The sequence below is a fragment of the Arvicola amphibius genome, chromosome 10 (assembly GCF_903992535.2).
Source record: "Arvicola amphibius chromosome 10, mArvAmp1.2, whole genome shotgun sequence".
Taxonomy (NCBI): Eukaryota; Metazoa; Chordata; class Mammalia; order Rodentia; family Cricetidae; genus Arvicola; species Arvicola amphibius.
The window spans coordinates 109,311,294-109,324,281 of record NC_052056.1 but is presented as its reverse complement, the minus strand read 5'-3'; the positions used below and the strand labels follow the sequence as shown (position 1 = coordinate 109,324,281).

At 37.8% G+C, this 12,988-nt stretch overlaps 1 protein-coding gene across 2 annotated transcripts in view; it reads left to right on the top strand.

The window, feature by feature from the left end:
• The window catches only part of Pan3 (poly(A) specific ribonuclease subunit PAN3), a 115,774-nt gene that overhangs the window by 28,335 nt on the left and 74,451 nt on the right, over window positions 1–12,988 (top strand). The window contains exon 5 of one of the 2 annotated variants that reach the window (XM_038345163.1): window positions 7,316–7,477. The exons of the other annotated variant lie outside the window; for it this stretch is intronic. Coding sequence (XP_038201091.1) covers window positions 7,316–7,477 — 162 coding nt within the window. The remainder of the gene's footprint in view (window positions 1–7,315; window positions 7,478–12,988) is intronic. 2 annotated transcript variants of the gene reach the window in all.

Here is a 12,988-nt window from a genome sequence, read left to right as displayed (position 1 = left end):
TTATAACAGAAAAACAGTAGTCTAGTAAATACAAAGTGCTTTTACCTTGGATCTTAGATCATTATGACATATCTGTCTGACTTTTCTATACCTGTCTATGATCATTGAATTTATGAACTATAACTGTTACCAAGAATGGACTTTGTTGGTGATTCATCCCTGTTTTTCAAGAAACTGGGTGTGAAGGAATGAATTAGTAAAGATGATTTTATCCAAGCAATGTTATGTTCACCAATTTGATAATTGCATTTCTTAATTTTTTCTTATATTTTTGAAAAGAGAGTTAATCTTTTAGACTTTATTTCTTTGACTATCATCTCATTGTTTCTTACAGATTCCTTCATGCTGGTAAGGTTAAGAGAGATTGGTTCAGGTTTAACTAAATGACATTAAGACTGTGATACTTGAAGGTATGGAATAGGTCTCTCTGGAGACAGGGTACTGTAATTAAAAGAACAGGCTTTGTAACCCAACCTTGTTAGTGGTGAGAGTGTAGGAAAATTAACCTCTTTTAAGATTTGTTTTGAATCTATAAAGTTGATGTAATGATGGGCATTAGCTTCATATGAATGTGTATATTAAACACATTAATGAATGCAAAGTGTTTGGCATAGTGACATGTGCTTGTTAGGTAGTTATTACGGTCTTTGATAGCTTACGATTCTGCAGCCTTTAAACTGCAAACTTTAAAGACTTAGTCTATTTCTGAGTACATAGCATTATTTTTCATTACCTATTTCAAATCATAGTAGGAACAGTTTTGGAGATACTGTGCTTCTTTTAAACATTCAACTAAGCAAGTACAACATACAAGTTAAATTAAAAGTTGAGCTGGGGAAGTAGCTTGGTTGATAGAGTCCTTGCCTCCCATGCATGATGCTTGGGTTTGATCTGATCCCCAGCACTCCATAAACGAGATATGGTGGTTCATACGGAGGATCAGGGATTCTAGGCTAGCTTGGGTTCCCTCAGACTGTACATCATAAAAACAAAACAAGGGTCTGGGGAGATGCCTCAGTGTATAAATTGCTTGCTATATCAAGCCTGAGCACCTGATTTTGATTTCAGCACAACATCGAAATGGATGTATTGAAACCTGTGACCTCCAGTATGTTCCCCATGCCTATATATAATCCCAGTATCCCAAAGGCAGAGGCAGGAGAATTGCCTCAAGTTGAAAGCCAGTGTGGTCTACATAGAGAGCTCTAAGCTACCCAAAGGTTGTGTAGCAAAACTGTCCCCCCAAAAAATGGAAAAAAGAAAAAGAAATCAAGTGTGTTTAATTAATTATAGCAGCCTGTTTGTACTCCAGTGAATTAAATTGCTGATCATTACTGGAATTATAATTATTTATTTTCTATAAGTAAAGATACACTGAAGTAGTCAGAACATTAAGTTAACTAAGAGATCACCTTCTGGAGTTAGAGAAGGTTGTGGAAGAAAGGCATGCTTCTTTCTGGTCCATGAACTTTACATTCAATTGTGGGTGCTGAATTGTTAACTATAGACGACCACGACGGTGGATTTGGACTGTCAGTGAACATCAGTTGAAGGTGTGTGTGTGTGTATTAATTTTCCTATGTATTCATTACTTTTTGCTTTTTTGAGCATATGCTGTTTTAATTATTGTTTCACAGTATGAATAATGGAAGTCTTTGCTTATAAATTTGATATTCAGAGTGGTTTGAAGTAAGGGAAACACTTTGGGATTTCCTCTGGTCTGTCATCAGTGATGACATCAGTGGTGTCATTTCTCTGGTCTGTCGTTAGTGTAGTCACCAAAGACTCAGTGCTGTAAGTACTGGTCTGTTGCTAGCTTTTGCTACACAGGTGACTGTTTTATGTTGTTCCTTCTAGATTCTAAATGTTCTTGAAAAAAAGAACAGATCTTTTATTTCTAACAGGTCATTTATTTCTAAGGATAGAAAGGCTAATAACTGAATTTATTGAGTGAGTGAGTGAATTTTTTTAATAAGTGTGGCTGTGCAGCAGGAGTTCAAGGTTGCCCTCAGCTATGCAGTGATTCAGAGTCAAGGCTACACAGACCCTGTCTCAAAAAGCAGCATCCTTCCCCTCCTCCCCCAACTACCCCAAACAACGAGTGCCTGAGTCTAGAGACTTACCTGTCTTGATAGGGATTAGAGAATGTCCTTCAGTTCCAAATCATAGACCAACTCTTACCAGTGAAATCCTTAGAAGAAAAGATTTTGTAAAATGTGGGCAGTACTCTCAGTAGAAGCTTTGAAGGCTCAGAATTCTAAGTCAAGATTCAAAACAACTGAAAGCTTCACAGTTTTTCAGTTCTGAGGGTGTCTCCTGTTTCTGTGTGTTCACTAATGGGTTCTCATCTAGGTTTTGACTCTTGAGAACATTGGACTTTCAAGTGCGGTCTGTAGATGAGCAATGCCTGGCGAGTTTTGGTACTTTGTAGAAATTCAGTCTTAGCCTAACTCTTAATTGACTGTGTCAGAGTAAGATTTTAAAAAATATCTCTCATGGTGATAGGGATGGATACCCAGGGCCTTCCTTGGGGATGCTAGGCAAGTTGTGATTCCACTGAGCTACCCTCCAACCTGTAACAAGATGTTCCCAAAGCTCCATGTTTGTTACACTTCTACTCTAGAATATATTTTGAATCTTTTCCCCTTGAAAACTTTTGCTCAGGATGCCTTAAAAAGTAAATGCTGACAAAAAGTAAAACACGATTCAGCTATTACTGCCTTATGGCCTTGATAGTATTAAGTTTTGTGAACTATAAAAATCAGTCATTTTTATAAGAAATATTGAGACTCCAGGTTAAAAAATATATATATTAGAGAGGGATGGAGCAAGACAAAACAGGAATTTATAGACATTGCTGCGTGTTTTGTCCCAGGACAAGGACAGTGAACTCTGCTGTGGTATTGACTTGCTAAGAGGTAGAGGAAAGTGGTTGTGAGAGGACATAAATGCCCCGTTACATAATAATTAGTAAAGCGGTACTGCTCAGGCTATTTTGGAACAGGATCAACAGAAGTATTGACTCTTTTCTTTCTTCTTTCTTTCTTTCTTTCTTTCTTTCTTTCTTTCTTTCTTTCTTTCTTGTCTGTCTGTCTGGTCTGTCTGTCTTTCTTTTTTGATAGTTGCAAGTTTCAATGTTTGCTAAGTTAGGATTTTAGAAGGTAAGGGGAAAGAGAGAGGGTCTTTGGCTTCTGCTGAAGGAAAACTCAGAAAAGTATATACATAGTGATTTTACATAACATTTTGTTTCCTTCTTCATCATCCATTTGACTAGCTTTCCTCTTTCTGTCAGCCTCTGCTTTCAGCTAATCAGTAGTTCTTAACCTTCCAGTTCCTTTATATGCTGCATTTGTCCTGTTCTCTGCCTTGGTTCTTTGCTAGAGGCAGTGGCATCCTCTGTGGAGAGGGCATTTGGCAACACTTAAAGATAGTTTTGTGTTGTTACTGTATTGATAGTGCTGTTTTGGGATCTAGTAGGGGCAGACAGGTGTACTAACCATCTTGTAGAACTTGGGGCACCCCCATTTAAAAAGTCTATCCAGCGTGCCGTGCTGAATTTGAGAAAGTTTGGCCTGAGTCTGCCAGAGTCCACTAATTTGGCACTGGCTTCCAGTTTCATGCTTACACTTTGTCCAGATTGCTGTAGAACTTCCTTTCTGAAATGTATCCCCTCCTGTCAACATTTTCCTAAACCATGTCCTTTTGCCAAATGAGGTGTAAATTTGTTATCATAGGTTATGATACAATGAATGTTTTGTTACTGCTTTCAAGCGTCATCCTTGTCTCTTTAGCTTAACCTTCTAGTGACCTAGTGGTGCATGAACTCTGTGCCTCTGTGCTTTGATTTATAGGTGCATTTTTTCCTAGGCTTCCACTTAAACCTTTAAACATAGTCTCACCTACCCTACACACCATCTCTTTTCCCACCCCCTCATTTGGCACACTTACTCTGCCTTAAAAGTCTGCTCAAGTACTTGCCTCCCATGTGGCCTCTGCTCTCACAGTATCTTAGTTATGTGTGCACTACTGTATTGTGTCAGTGAGTTACACTTTGCCTTTGTATATGTATAGCCTCTTAGAATATAACTTCTGTTCCAGGGAAAGGTGCATGCATGTCAATGTATTCTAAGCACCAACAACAGTCCCTAATACAAAGTCCTTCTTCAGATGTTCAGTTGGAAATTTTTCTTGAAATAGCCCAGCCGACTTAGAAATTAGCTCACAGATAGCATCTTCTTTCTTTTTCTGTATATTGCTCCCCCCTTTTTTTGCTATGCCTTCATGCTTTGTGTTGTGCCATTTCTTTTTTGAATGTCATTTTGCATTGTGAATTTGTATTTTGTTTCTCTTACTTTGTTTTTAAATTTTTTTTTCCTTCAAGATAGGGCCTCCCAAGTGCTGAGATTAAATGCATGTGCTGCCACACCGAGCTGCTTCTGTTAGCTGAAATGCTGCTGCTGCGTTAGGTCTTTTCAGTGTCCTGCAGGACCATGCAGCTTGTTGATTGCATATTGAAGAGCTTTTGTCTTTCCGACTCAGCTTCAGAGAACTCCTCCTCCTTAGGTGTAGGCACCGGGTATGGAATAAAGGGAAAGGAGTAAGAATTATTTGGAAAACCAAGAAGCAATTCTAATGAGAACTCTTGGGAGTAAAGATGATCTATTACAATTTTTTCTATGTTATTAATGTACTACATGGAAGATAAATTGCATTGATTTATAACTGAGTCAAAAAGAAAATGAATTTGACAACTCTGAATTGCTGTAGACAATTTAAAGTAATATACATATATATATTTTGTATGTTAGTATATGACTAGAATTGAAGTAACTTTGTAGAAGTGTTTTGGCCAGCTATGATTTTAATTTTAAAGTTTTTTGCTTATGAGTGTTCTGCCTGCATGTATGTCTCACTATGTGCGTGGTCCTTGTGGAGCCCAGAGATGGGAACAGATATCCTGGAACTAGAGCTACATACGGTTGTGGATGCTGAGCACTGAACCCAGATTCTTTGGGAAAGCAAAGTACTAAACCATCTCCTCTCGCCCTATTATGATTTTAATTGGCCTTTGATATTTTAGCATTTTTGAAGAGGTAGAATTTATAACACAGTAATTTTTAAAATACAAATTTTTTAAATAGTTCATGCTTAATTAAGGCTGTTATTTGTACTATATATCAAAGCCTTACAGTTAATCACTTGAACACAAAAATGTATGAGTTTAATCTTAACTTTTTCTAAGGAGTTAAGTTGCTAACAATTTTGTTTAAAATTGCTCCACTTAAAATGTGATTGTGGCATGAGCCACGAAGCATATAGAGTATTCTATATGCTTATATTAGTATAGAGTATTGTATAGAGTATTGTCCAGAGACCTTCTCTCTGATTTAGAAATGCAGGGCGACTGTGTGAGCCCTGAGCGGCATAGAGCTGGCGCCACTTTAGCTTCATGAACCTCATTCACTGTTCGGATTATTAGGTAGGTAGGTAAATGAAGTCTCCTTCTTGATTCAAGTTCAATTATTTTTATTCTCCTTAAAGACAGTATTAGTATAGGTCTCTTAAGGAGAGGAGAACTACGTTAGATAAATTAATTTTTCTATAGGTATTATTAGCGTTTTGAAATTTAGAAGTTGTGTATTTTCTTAAATTATTGATTCTACTACTGTCCTTTAATTTTTTATGTGTTCTGTCTGCATGTATGCCTGCAGGCTAGAAGAGGACGTCAGATCTCATTGTAGATGGTTGTGAGTCACCATGTGGTTGCTGGGAATTGAACTCAGGACCTCTGGAAGAGTAGGCCATGCTCTTAACTGTTGAGCCATCTCTCCAGCCCCTGTCCTTTAAATTTTTAAGCATATTTTATGTGTATGAGTGGTTTACATGCATGTATGTATGTGTGCGATATTCATGTTTGGTGACTGTAGAAGTAAGAAGGTGTCAGATCCCTTGGGACTAGAGTTACAGGTGGTATTAAGCTGGCAGGTGGGTACTGAAGGTTGAACCTGGGTCCTTTGCAAGAGCAGCAAGCGCTCTTAACTACTGAACCAACTCTTCTTCTTTTTTTTGTTTTTTTGTTTGTTTGTTTGTCTGTCTGTTTGTTTTGTTTTTTCAAGACAGGGTTTCTCTGTAGCTTTGGAGCCTGTTCTAGAACTAGTTCTTGTAGATCAGGCTGGCCTCAAACTCATAGAGATCCTCCTGCCTCTGCCTCTCGAGTGTTGGTATTAAAGGCACGCTCGCACCACCACCGCCTGGCCTAGCACCTTTTAAGGTCGTATCTTGCAATATTGTTTGGGCTGGCCCAAGATTAAGCATTCAACTTCTCAAACGCTGGGGTTACAGACTTTTGCACTACCATCCATAGCAAAATGTGCTGCTCTCTTTATACTAGACTTTTTTTAAAAAAAAAAAAAAAAAAACTTGATATACTCTAATGATTTTTAGTGCTCTTATTGCATCTCAGGATATAGCAATAAAGTTAAGTGTGGATCTTACTTAATTTTGTTAATTAAATTTATTGATTTATTTTATACCCCAACTGCAGTCAAGCATCTATAAGTTTATTTCCTGAAGGGGACACACATGGACATACATGTTATGTGTGTATACTACACAGCCCTACCTGCTGCTGTGAGGATGGCTTACTAACTTTATTAGTATGTTAACATGAATTTGCCATTTTGTTGCACAATTTATTAGCTGTTTGTTCAGGTTACCTCAATTTAAAAGTTTAGGTTATTATTGTGCTTTTTAAAACTTTAGTCTATATTTCTGTTCTTTGAGTACCTTGCTTTGCCTATTTTAGAATTACTGCCATACTCCAGCCTATCATACACAGAATTAAAATGATTTTTAAAAAATCATCCCTTAGCAATCAGTTGCTTTCTTCATCTGGGAAATAAGATAGTGAGATGAGTTACTGAAGGAAAGAGTTAAGAATTATTTATTATTTTCTTCCTCTGAAAATTTTTTTTCCATTTTGCATTGAGAATAAGTAAGTTCATTAGGAAGTTATATAAGCATTCATTCACCTTCATAATTTAATTTCTAGCCATAAAATTTTAAATTCAGATTTTAATTCTCCACAGCATTGGTTGTTTATGTAACATTGTTCAGCCCATGAGTACTTTGTGTGGATTCTAGAGAGGTCTGGTGGGGGTGGGATTGTGGGTGGTTATGAACTTAGAAAAGATTCTTAAAGATTTTACTTGTTTTCTGTCCAACCTTCCTAACATCTCCTGTATTTTCATTAGATTAGTTTAGATTAGTGTGGGGATGTTAGGAGTGGCTCGGTTTCTTTCCTTCTTTCTCCTAGCCAAGGAAGTGTCGCCTGGGGATGCTGGAGGAGAGGCTAGTTCCGATGGGATCAAAGGCACGAAAAGCAAAGAACCCTATTGGCTGCCTTGCTGACAGGTGTAAATCAGGAGTACCCATCAATATGGTTTGGTGGAACAGAGTCACAGAAAACAATTTACAGGTAAAAATAATTTTTATTAGACATTTTTTTTTGAAAGTCATTCTTGCTTTCTTTCTGTATCTGTGGGTTGGTAGATGTAAAAAGATTGGATGGCCTATCTGATATACTTTAAGTCAATAAATTTTTTTCTAAAACTAAAGCAAGGTTAGTAGCCTATTAGCTAGCTATTACAGATGATCTTTGTTTTGAGACAGGGTCTCTGGGAGCCCTGGCTGTCCTGGAAGTCATAGTGCAGACCGGGCTGGCCTCTGCCTCTTGAGCACTGGGACTAAAGGCATGCGTCACTACATTTGCCTCACAGATGATATTTGTTTGGCTCTTTTACTTTTCCTGCTTGGGAAGGGTTAAGGCCTCTCCTCCTTTCTCATTTTTGCTTTAATGTTTGTGTGCTGCAAGTGTGTTCATGTCCAGTCATATATGTGCCTTGGGGCACCTGTGTAGGTCAGAGGATAATCTGTAGAGCTCACCATATGGACCGAGAATCAAATTCAGGCCATTAGGCTTGTCATCAAGTACCTTAATCCACTGGGCATCTTGTCAGCCCTGTTTTTCCTTCTTGTTTTTCCTGAGACAGGGTTTTTCTGTTGAGTCCTGTGCTCTGCAGACCAGGCTGGCCTCTAACTCACAAGAGATCCGCCCACCTCTGCATCCTGAGTTCTGGGATTAAAGGTATGTGCCACGACTGCCCAGTTACATTTCTTTGTTTTTGTATTAACTTTTCAATTTTGTTAATATTTAAGGTTTCTTTTTTTTGGTATTAGGGACTCAAATCCAAGTCCTCACACATGCAGAATCTATGCTTTATCATTGGTCTACATGTGCTCAGCACTAATTAAACTGTTGAATAAGCTGTGATACTAAGGAACTTAACTGTGAAAAGTTAGATTGTGGATATTTGCTGTAGGTGGTTATATCACTTTGAATTTGAAACATAGGAATCTTCATTTGTTTTCTTTTTTGTACCTTCTTGCTTGTTTTTCTTTTTTGAGGTCTTTCCTTGTAGCCCAAGCTGACCTGTAATTTACTTGAAGTCATGCTTCTCCTGCCTCAACCTTTCTTTTGTACATTTTTTTATTGGAAGTTAAAATTATGTATATAAGCTGTGTCAAGAAACTTAACTTCATTAGTATGTTATTATATGGTTCTTATAATTTGACTATTATAGCAATATGTAGAATAATTAAGAGGATTTTTTTAAAGTCAAGAACCAACTTTTGTGTAAGACTTAGACAAACCAACAAAATAATTTGCATTTATTTCAATGTATTATATTTTCATTCTTAAAAAATTGGGAGTTATTATATGATATGGATGGTGCTACTAATCATACCTTCAATTTAGGTAGAGATTTGTTTTTCCTCCCAATTTTTGGATGGGTTAGTATTTAAAATATATTCTTAGCTCCAATTTCATATGGTGTACATAAAAAGATACTATGCTGGGTAGTGGTGACCCATACCTTTAATCCCAGCATGTGGGAATCTTGAGACAAGTGGATCTTTGAGTTCATGGCCAGCCTGGTCTACAGTGCGAGTCCCAGGAAAGTCCAAAGCTACAGAGAAACCTTGTCTTGACAAACCAAAACCAAAAAACCAACCAAACAAAATAAATAATAAAAAGATATTACAAAGTTAATAACTTGGTTTAATTTCTGTTTCTAAACTTGGTTCTACACTAGTTTTACTTTGTAATATTAATACAGCAGCAATAGTTCTGTTGACTTAGGCATAAGAATAAATTATTCAAAATAATATTGCAAAGTGTGATTTTTTTTTTCCCCCTGACTGAAACTTCATAGAAAACTAACCAAACAGCCAGCCAGCCAGTCACATATATTTGAAATTTTGTTGGAAGGTTTTGCCTTTGTTAATTACAAATGCTAATACAGTTTTTTTTAAGATTTTATTTATTATGTATACCACATTCTGCCTCCATGTATGTATGCCTGCATGCCAGAAGAGGGCACCAGATCTCATTACAGATAGTTGTGAGCCACCATGTGGTTGCTGGGAATTGAAATCTGGACCTCCAGAAGAGCAGGCTCTTAACCACTGAGCCATCTCTCCAGCCCGCTAATATAGTTTTAAGTGACTTTTTCTTGTCTTTGAGATCTGTAGGAAAAGATTTGGGGGGGGGGGGGGGCTATTTACAATTGTTTTTCAATTTTAAAAAGGAAATCTGAAAATACACTTGTTCTAGCTAAGTGAGAAGTGGCACCAGAATTGTGGGACGAGACACCATCAGGGTCCAGGTTCAACTCTTCCAGCTGCTTTCCACCTTATCCAGTAAGAGTTCTGAGGTGTTTCTTTGTCATAGAGAGGAAACCATTAGGTTAGTAAAGGAAGGCTTATTCCATTGTACTTAAAACTAACTGCTAGTGGAAGGTTGGCATTTGTGCTGGAAAGATGGATGCTCTGAGGTTGTGAGAGCTGTCCTGATCCTTAAGAGTCTCTTCCAGACTATCAGGGCTGCTCCCCAGAACCCATATTGGTGCTCACAGCCATCTGTGATTCTAGCCCAGCGTGCTTGACACTCTATTCTAGCCTTTGTGTATACACACACACACACACACACACACACACACACACACACACACACATTCAAAAATGATTTTCATTAATGTGTGAAAAAGAATATCAGCTAAACTTAACATTTCTGATGGCTTACTTTAATGCTTCACGTAGTTGCTTTCCAACTCAAAACTTTATAATCTTGAAAATGCCTCCCACCGTGAGTCATGTGCTGAGTTACTGAAGAACTCTCATCTACCAGGAACCTGTAGTAGTTTTTGAGTTATGGCTACATCTGTCTAATGTATGTTTTTCTATCATAGAAATAAATTCCACTTCATTTTGCTACTTTTTAATATGGTTTTATTTTTTTGACATGAAAGTTCTAAACAATTTTATAGTCAGATCCACTATTTGCTTTTTGTTTCATTTTTTAAAAAAGATTAGATCTTCTAAAAACAGCATTTTAAAAATTTTGTTCATATTTTATTTTAAAAACTATAGCCGTATCATAGGCAGTAAATGTATGGTAGATACTATGTTTTACAATACTTTTGGTTAAGCATCTAAGAAACATGTCTTGAGTGACATTGAATATAAAACAGTCAGTATAGAGAGACAGAGCCCACACTATACCCAGGCTTCTCAGACATGGCTCTTGTAGTCTACCTGCATTAGAAGTATAATTGGTTTATCTAACCATGTAACTGAACTTCTGTCAGAAGCCTTCATTTTTAGAATGGCAATGCCTAGGGAATATACTTGAGATGGCTACAGTTTAGTCATAATCTGTAACATTTAGCCAGATCTTGCCAGGCAATGGTGGCGCATGCCTTTAATCCCAGCACTCTGGAGGCTTAGGCAGGTGGATCTCTGAGTTTGAGGCTAGCCTGGCCTACAAGAGCTAGTTCCAGGACAGGCTTGGACAGGCTCCAAAGCTACAGAGAAACCCTGTCTTGAAAAACCAAAAATAAGTAGGTAGCCAGAACTTTTTCTTGTGATTTGTTGAAGTGACACCAACTACTTTTCTTTCTGAAACTTCTCTGAGTCAAGGTTCTCTGTGTAGCCATGGCTATCTTGGAACTAGTTCTGTAGACCAGGCTGGCCTTGAACTCACAGAAATTCACCTGCCTCTGCCTCCTGAGTGCTGGGATTAAAGGTGTACACCACCACGGCTCGGCTCTTTCTGAGACTTTAAACATTTCATTGATTTCTTGATCTTGATTTAACACGTTTGGTTCCCCCCCCCCCCACACTTCTAAAGCCAAATGAAAACCAATTCAAAAATTAGCAATAACATCTCTGTTTTGAGGCTTGTTTTTAATTTAATTAATTTTAATTTATTCTTTGATAGTTTCATGCATGCATATAGTGCATTTTAAAGTCATTTTTACTCCTGTTACTGTGTCTGATTTCCTCTCATCGAATCCCTCCTTCCCAATAAGTCTTCTCCCTATTTCTCAGTCTTTTTCTGTTGTGAGTCATTGAATTTCATTGGGATTGCTTGCGTGAATGTGGATGGGGGTCACTTACTGACATATCTCTACTTCTCAGTGGCTATATCACTGAAGAAAATGACACTCCCTCACCTAGCAATCATTAGCTGACAATTGTTCCTTAGGAATGAGTGGGGACTTATGAACCCTTTCCTCATCCTTGATGAAATGTTAACTGGTCTATTCTTGTGTAGGTGACCATAACTACATTGAATTTATAAGTACAGTAAGCCATGTTTTGTCCAAAAGAGTTTTTGGTTTCGTTGTTTTTTGCAGCACATCTCTTTATCTTCTGGGTCTACATTTACTATGTCTATATTTACATATCACATGTTTACATTATTATTACAACAGCAAGATCACAGTTATGAAGTAACAACGATTGTTGGGGTCAAACTGTAGAAAAGACCCGCAGTGTTAGGAAGGTTGAGAACCACTACTCTAGAATAACTGGTACGTTCCTAGCTAGGACACAACTCTGTCTTTGAGTTAGATCTTTCCAACAAATGATGCAGGAGGTACAGGATACACAATATGCTATCATGTCTCTTTTTTTTTTTTTTTTTTTTTTTTTTTGGTTTTTCGAGACAGGGTTTCCCTGTAGTTTCTAGAGCCTGTCCTGGAACTAGCTCTTGTAGACCAGGCTGGCCTCGAACTCAGAGATCCGCCTGCCTCTGCCTCCCGAGTGCTGGGATTAAAGGCGTGCGCCACCACTGCCTGGCATGCTATCATGTCTTAAGGAAGTGCATAGCCGTTCAGTTTTTGTGCTTTTTTTCCTTTTCTGCCTCATTGTGTTTCTTGTTTACTTAAGTGTTTGTTCTCTAGTTCGTTATAAATCAGTGCAAAGCTTTCTTTTATACATTTTCCTTTCCAAGTTCTCGTGTGAGAATTGAGTTTGCCACCTTAAATAGCTGCCCCTGCTTGAAGAAGGGGTCAGCACATTTACTTATTTGTGAGAAGTTACTACGGGTTTGGACAACTCATATAAGTCCTGTAATTCTTATCATCTTCAGTTTCTTTTCAACTTTTCTTCGTGCTATCTGACATGGATTTTGTTGACCACGCTTAGGGAATGACAGCTTTGAGAAATTATCTTTTCTTACCCTATCCATCTGTCTGTCCATCCATCATCCATCTGTCATCTAATGTTTTTTTTCTTTTTCTTTCTTTTTTTTTTTTTTTTTGAGGAAGGAGGCAAGATCTCTCCATTATGTTACCCTGGCTATCCTAAAACTGGCTATGTAGATCAGGCTGGCCTCAAACTCGAGATCCACTGTCTCTGCCTTCCAAATGCTGGGATTAAAAATTTGCTCCACTATGCCTGGATCCTTTCTTAGTCTTAAACCAAGAGTCTTGTATTCTGTAATCCTTTTTCTGCTCTTCCTTTTGCTGTCCCCAACCTGAACCTCTTTCAGGTTGAGCATTGAAGAGATGGGTACACAGCCTATGTGGGGGATTGAAGGTGTGTGCCACTGCATCTGACCAAACTAAATATGTTTGCCTTC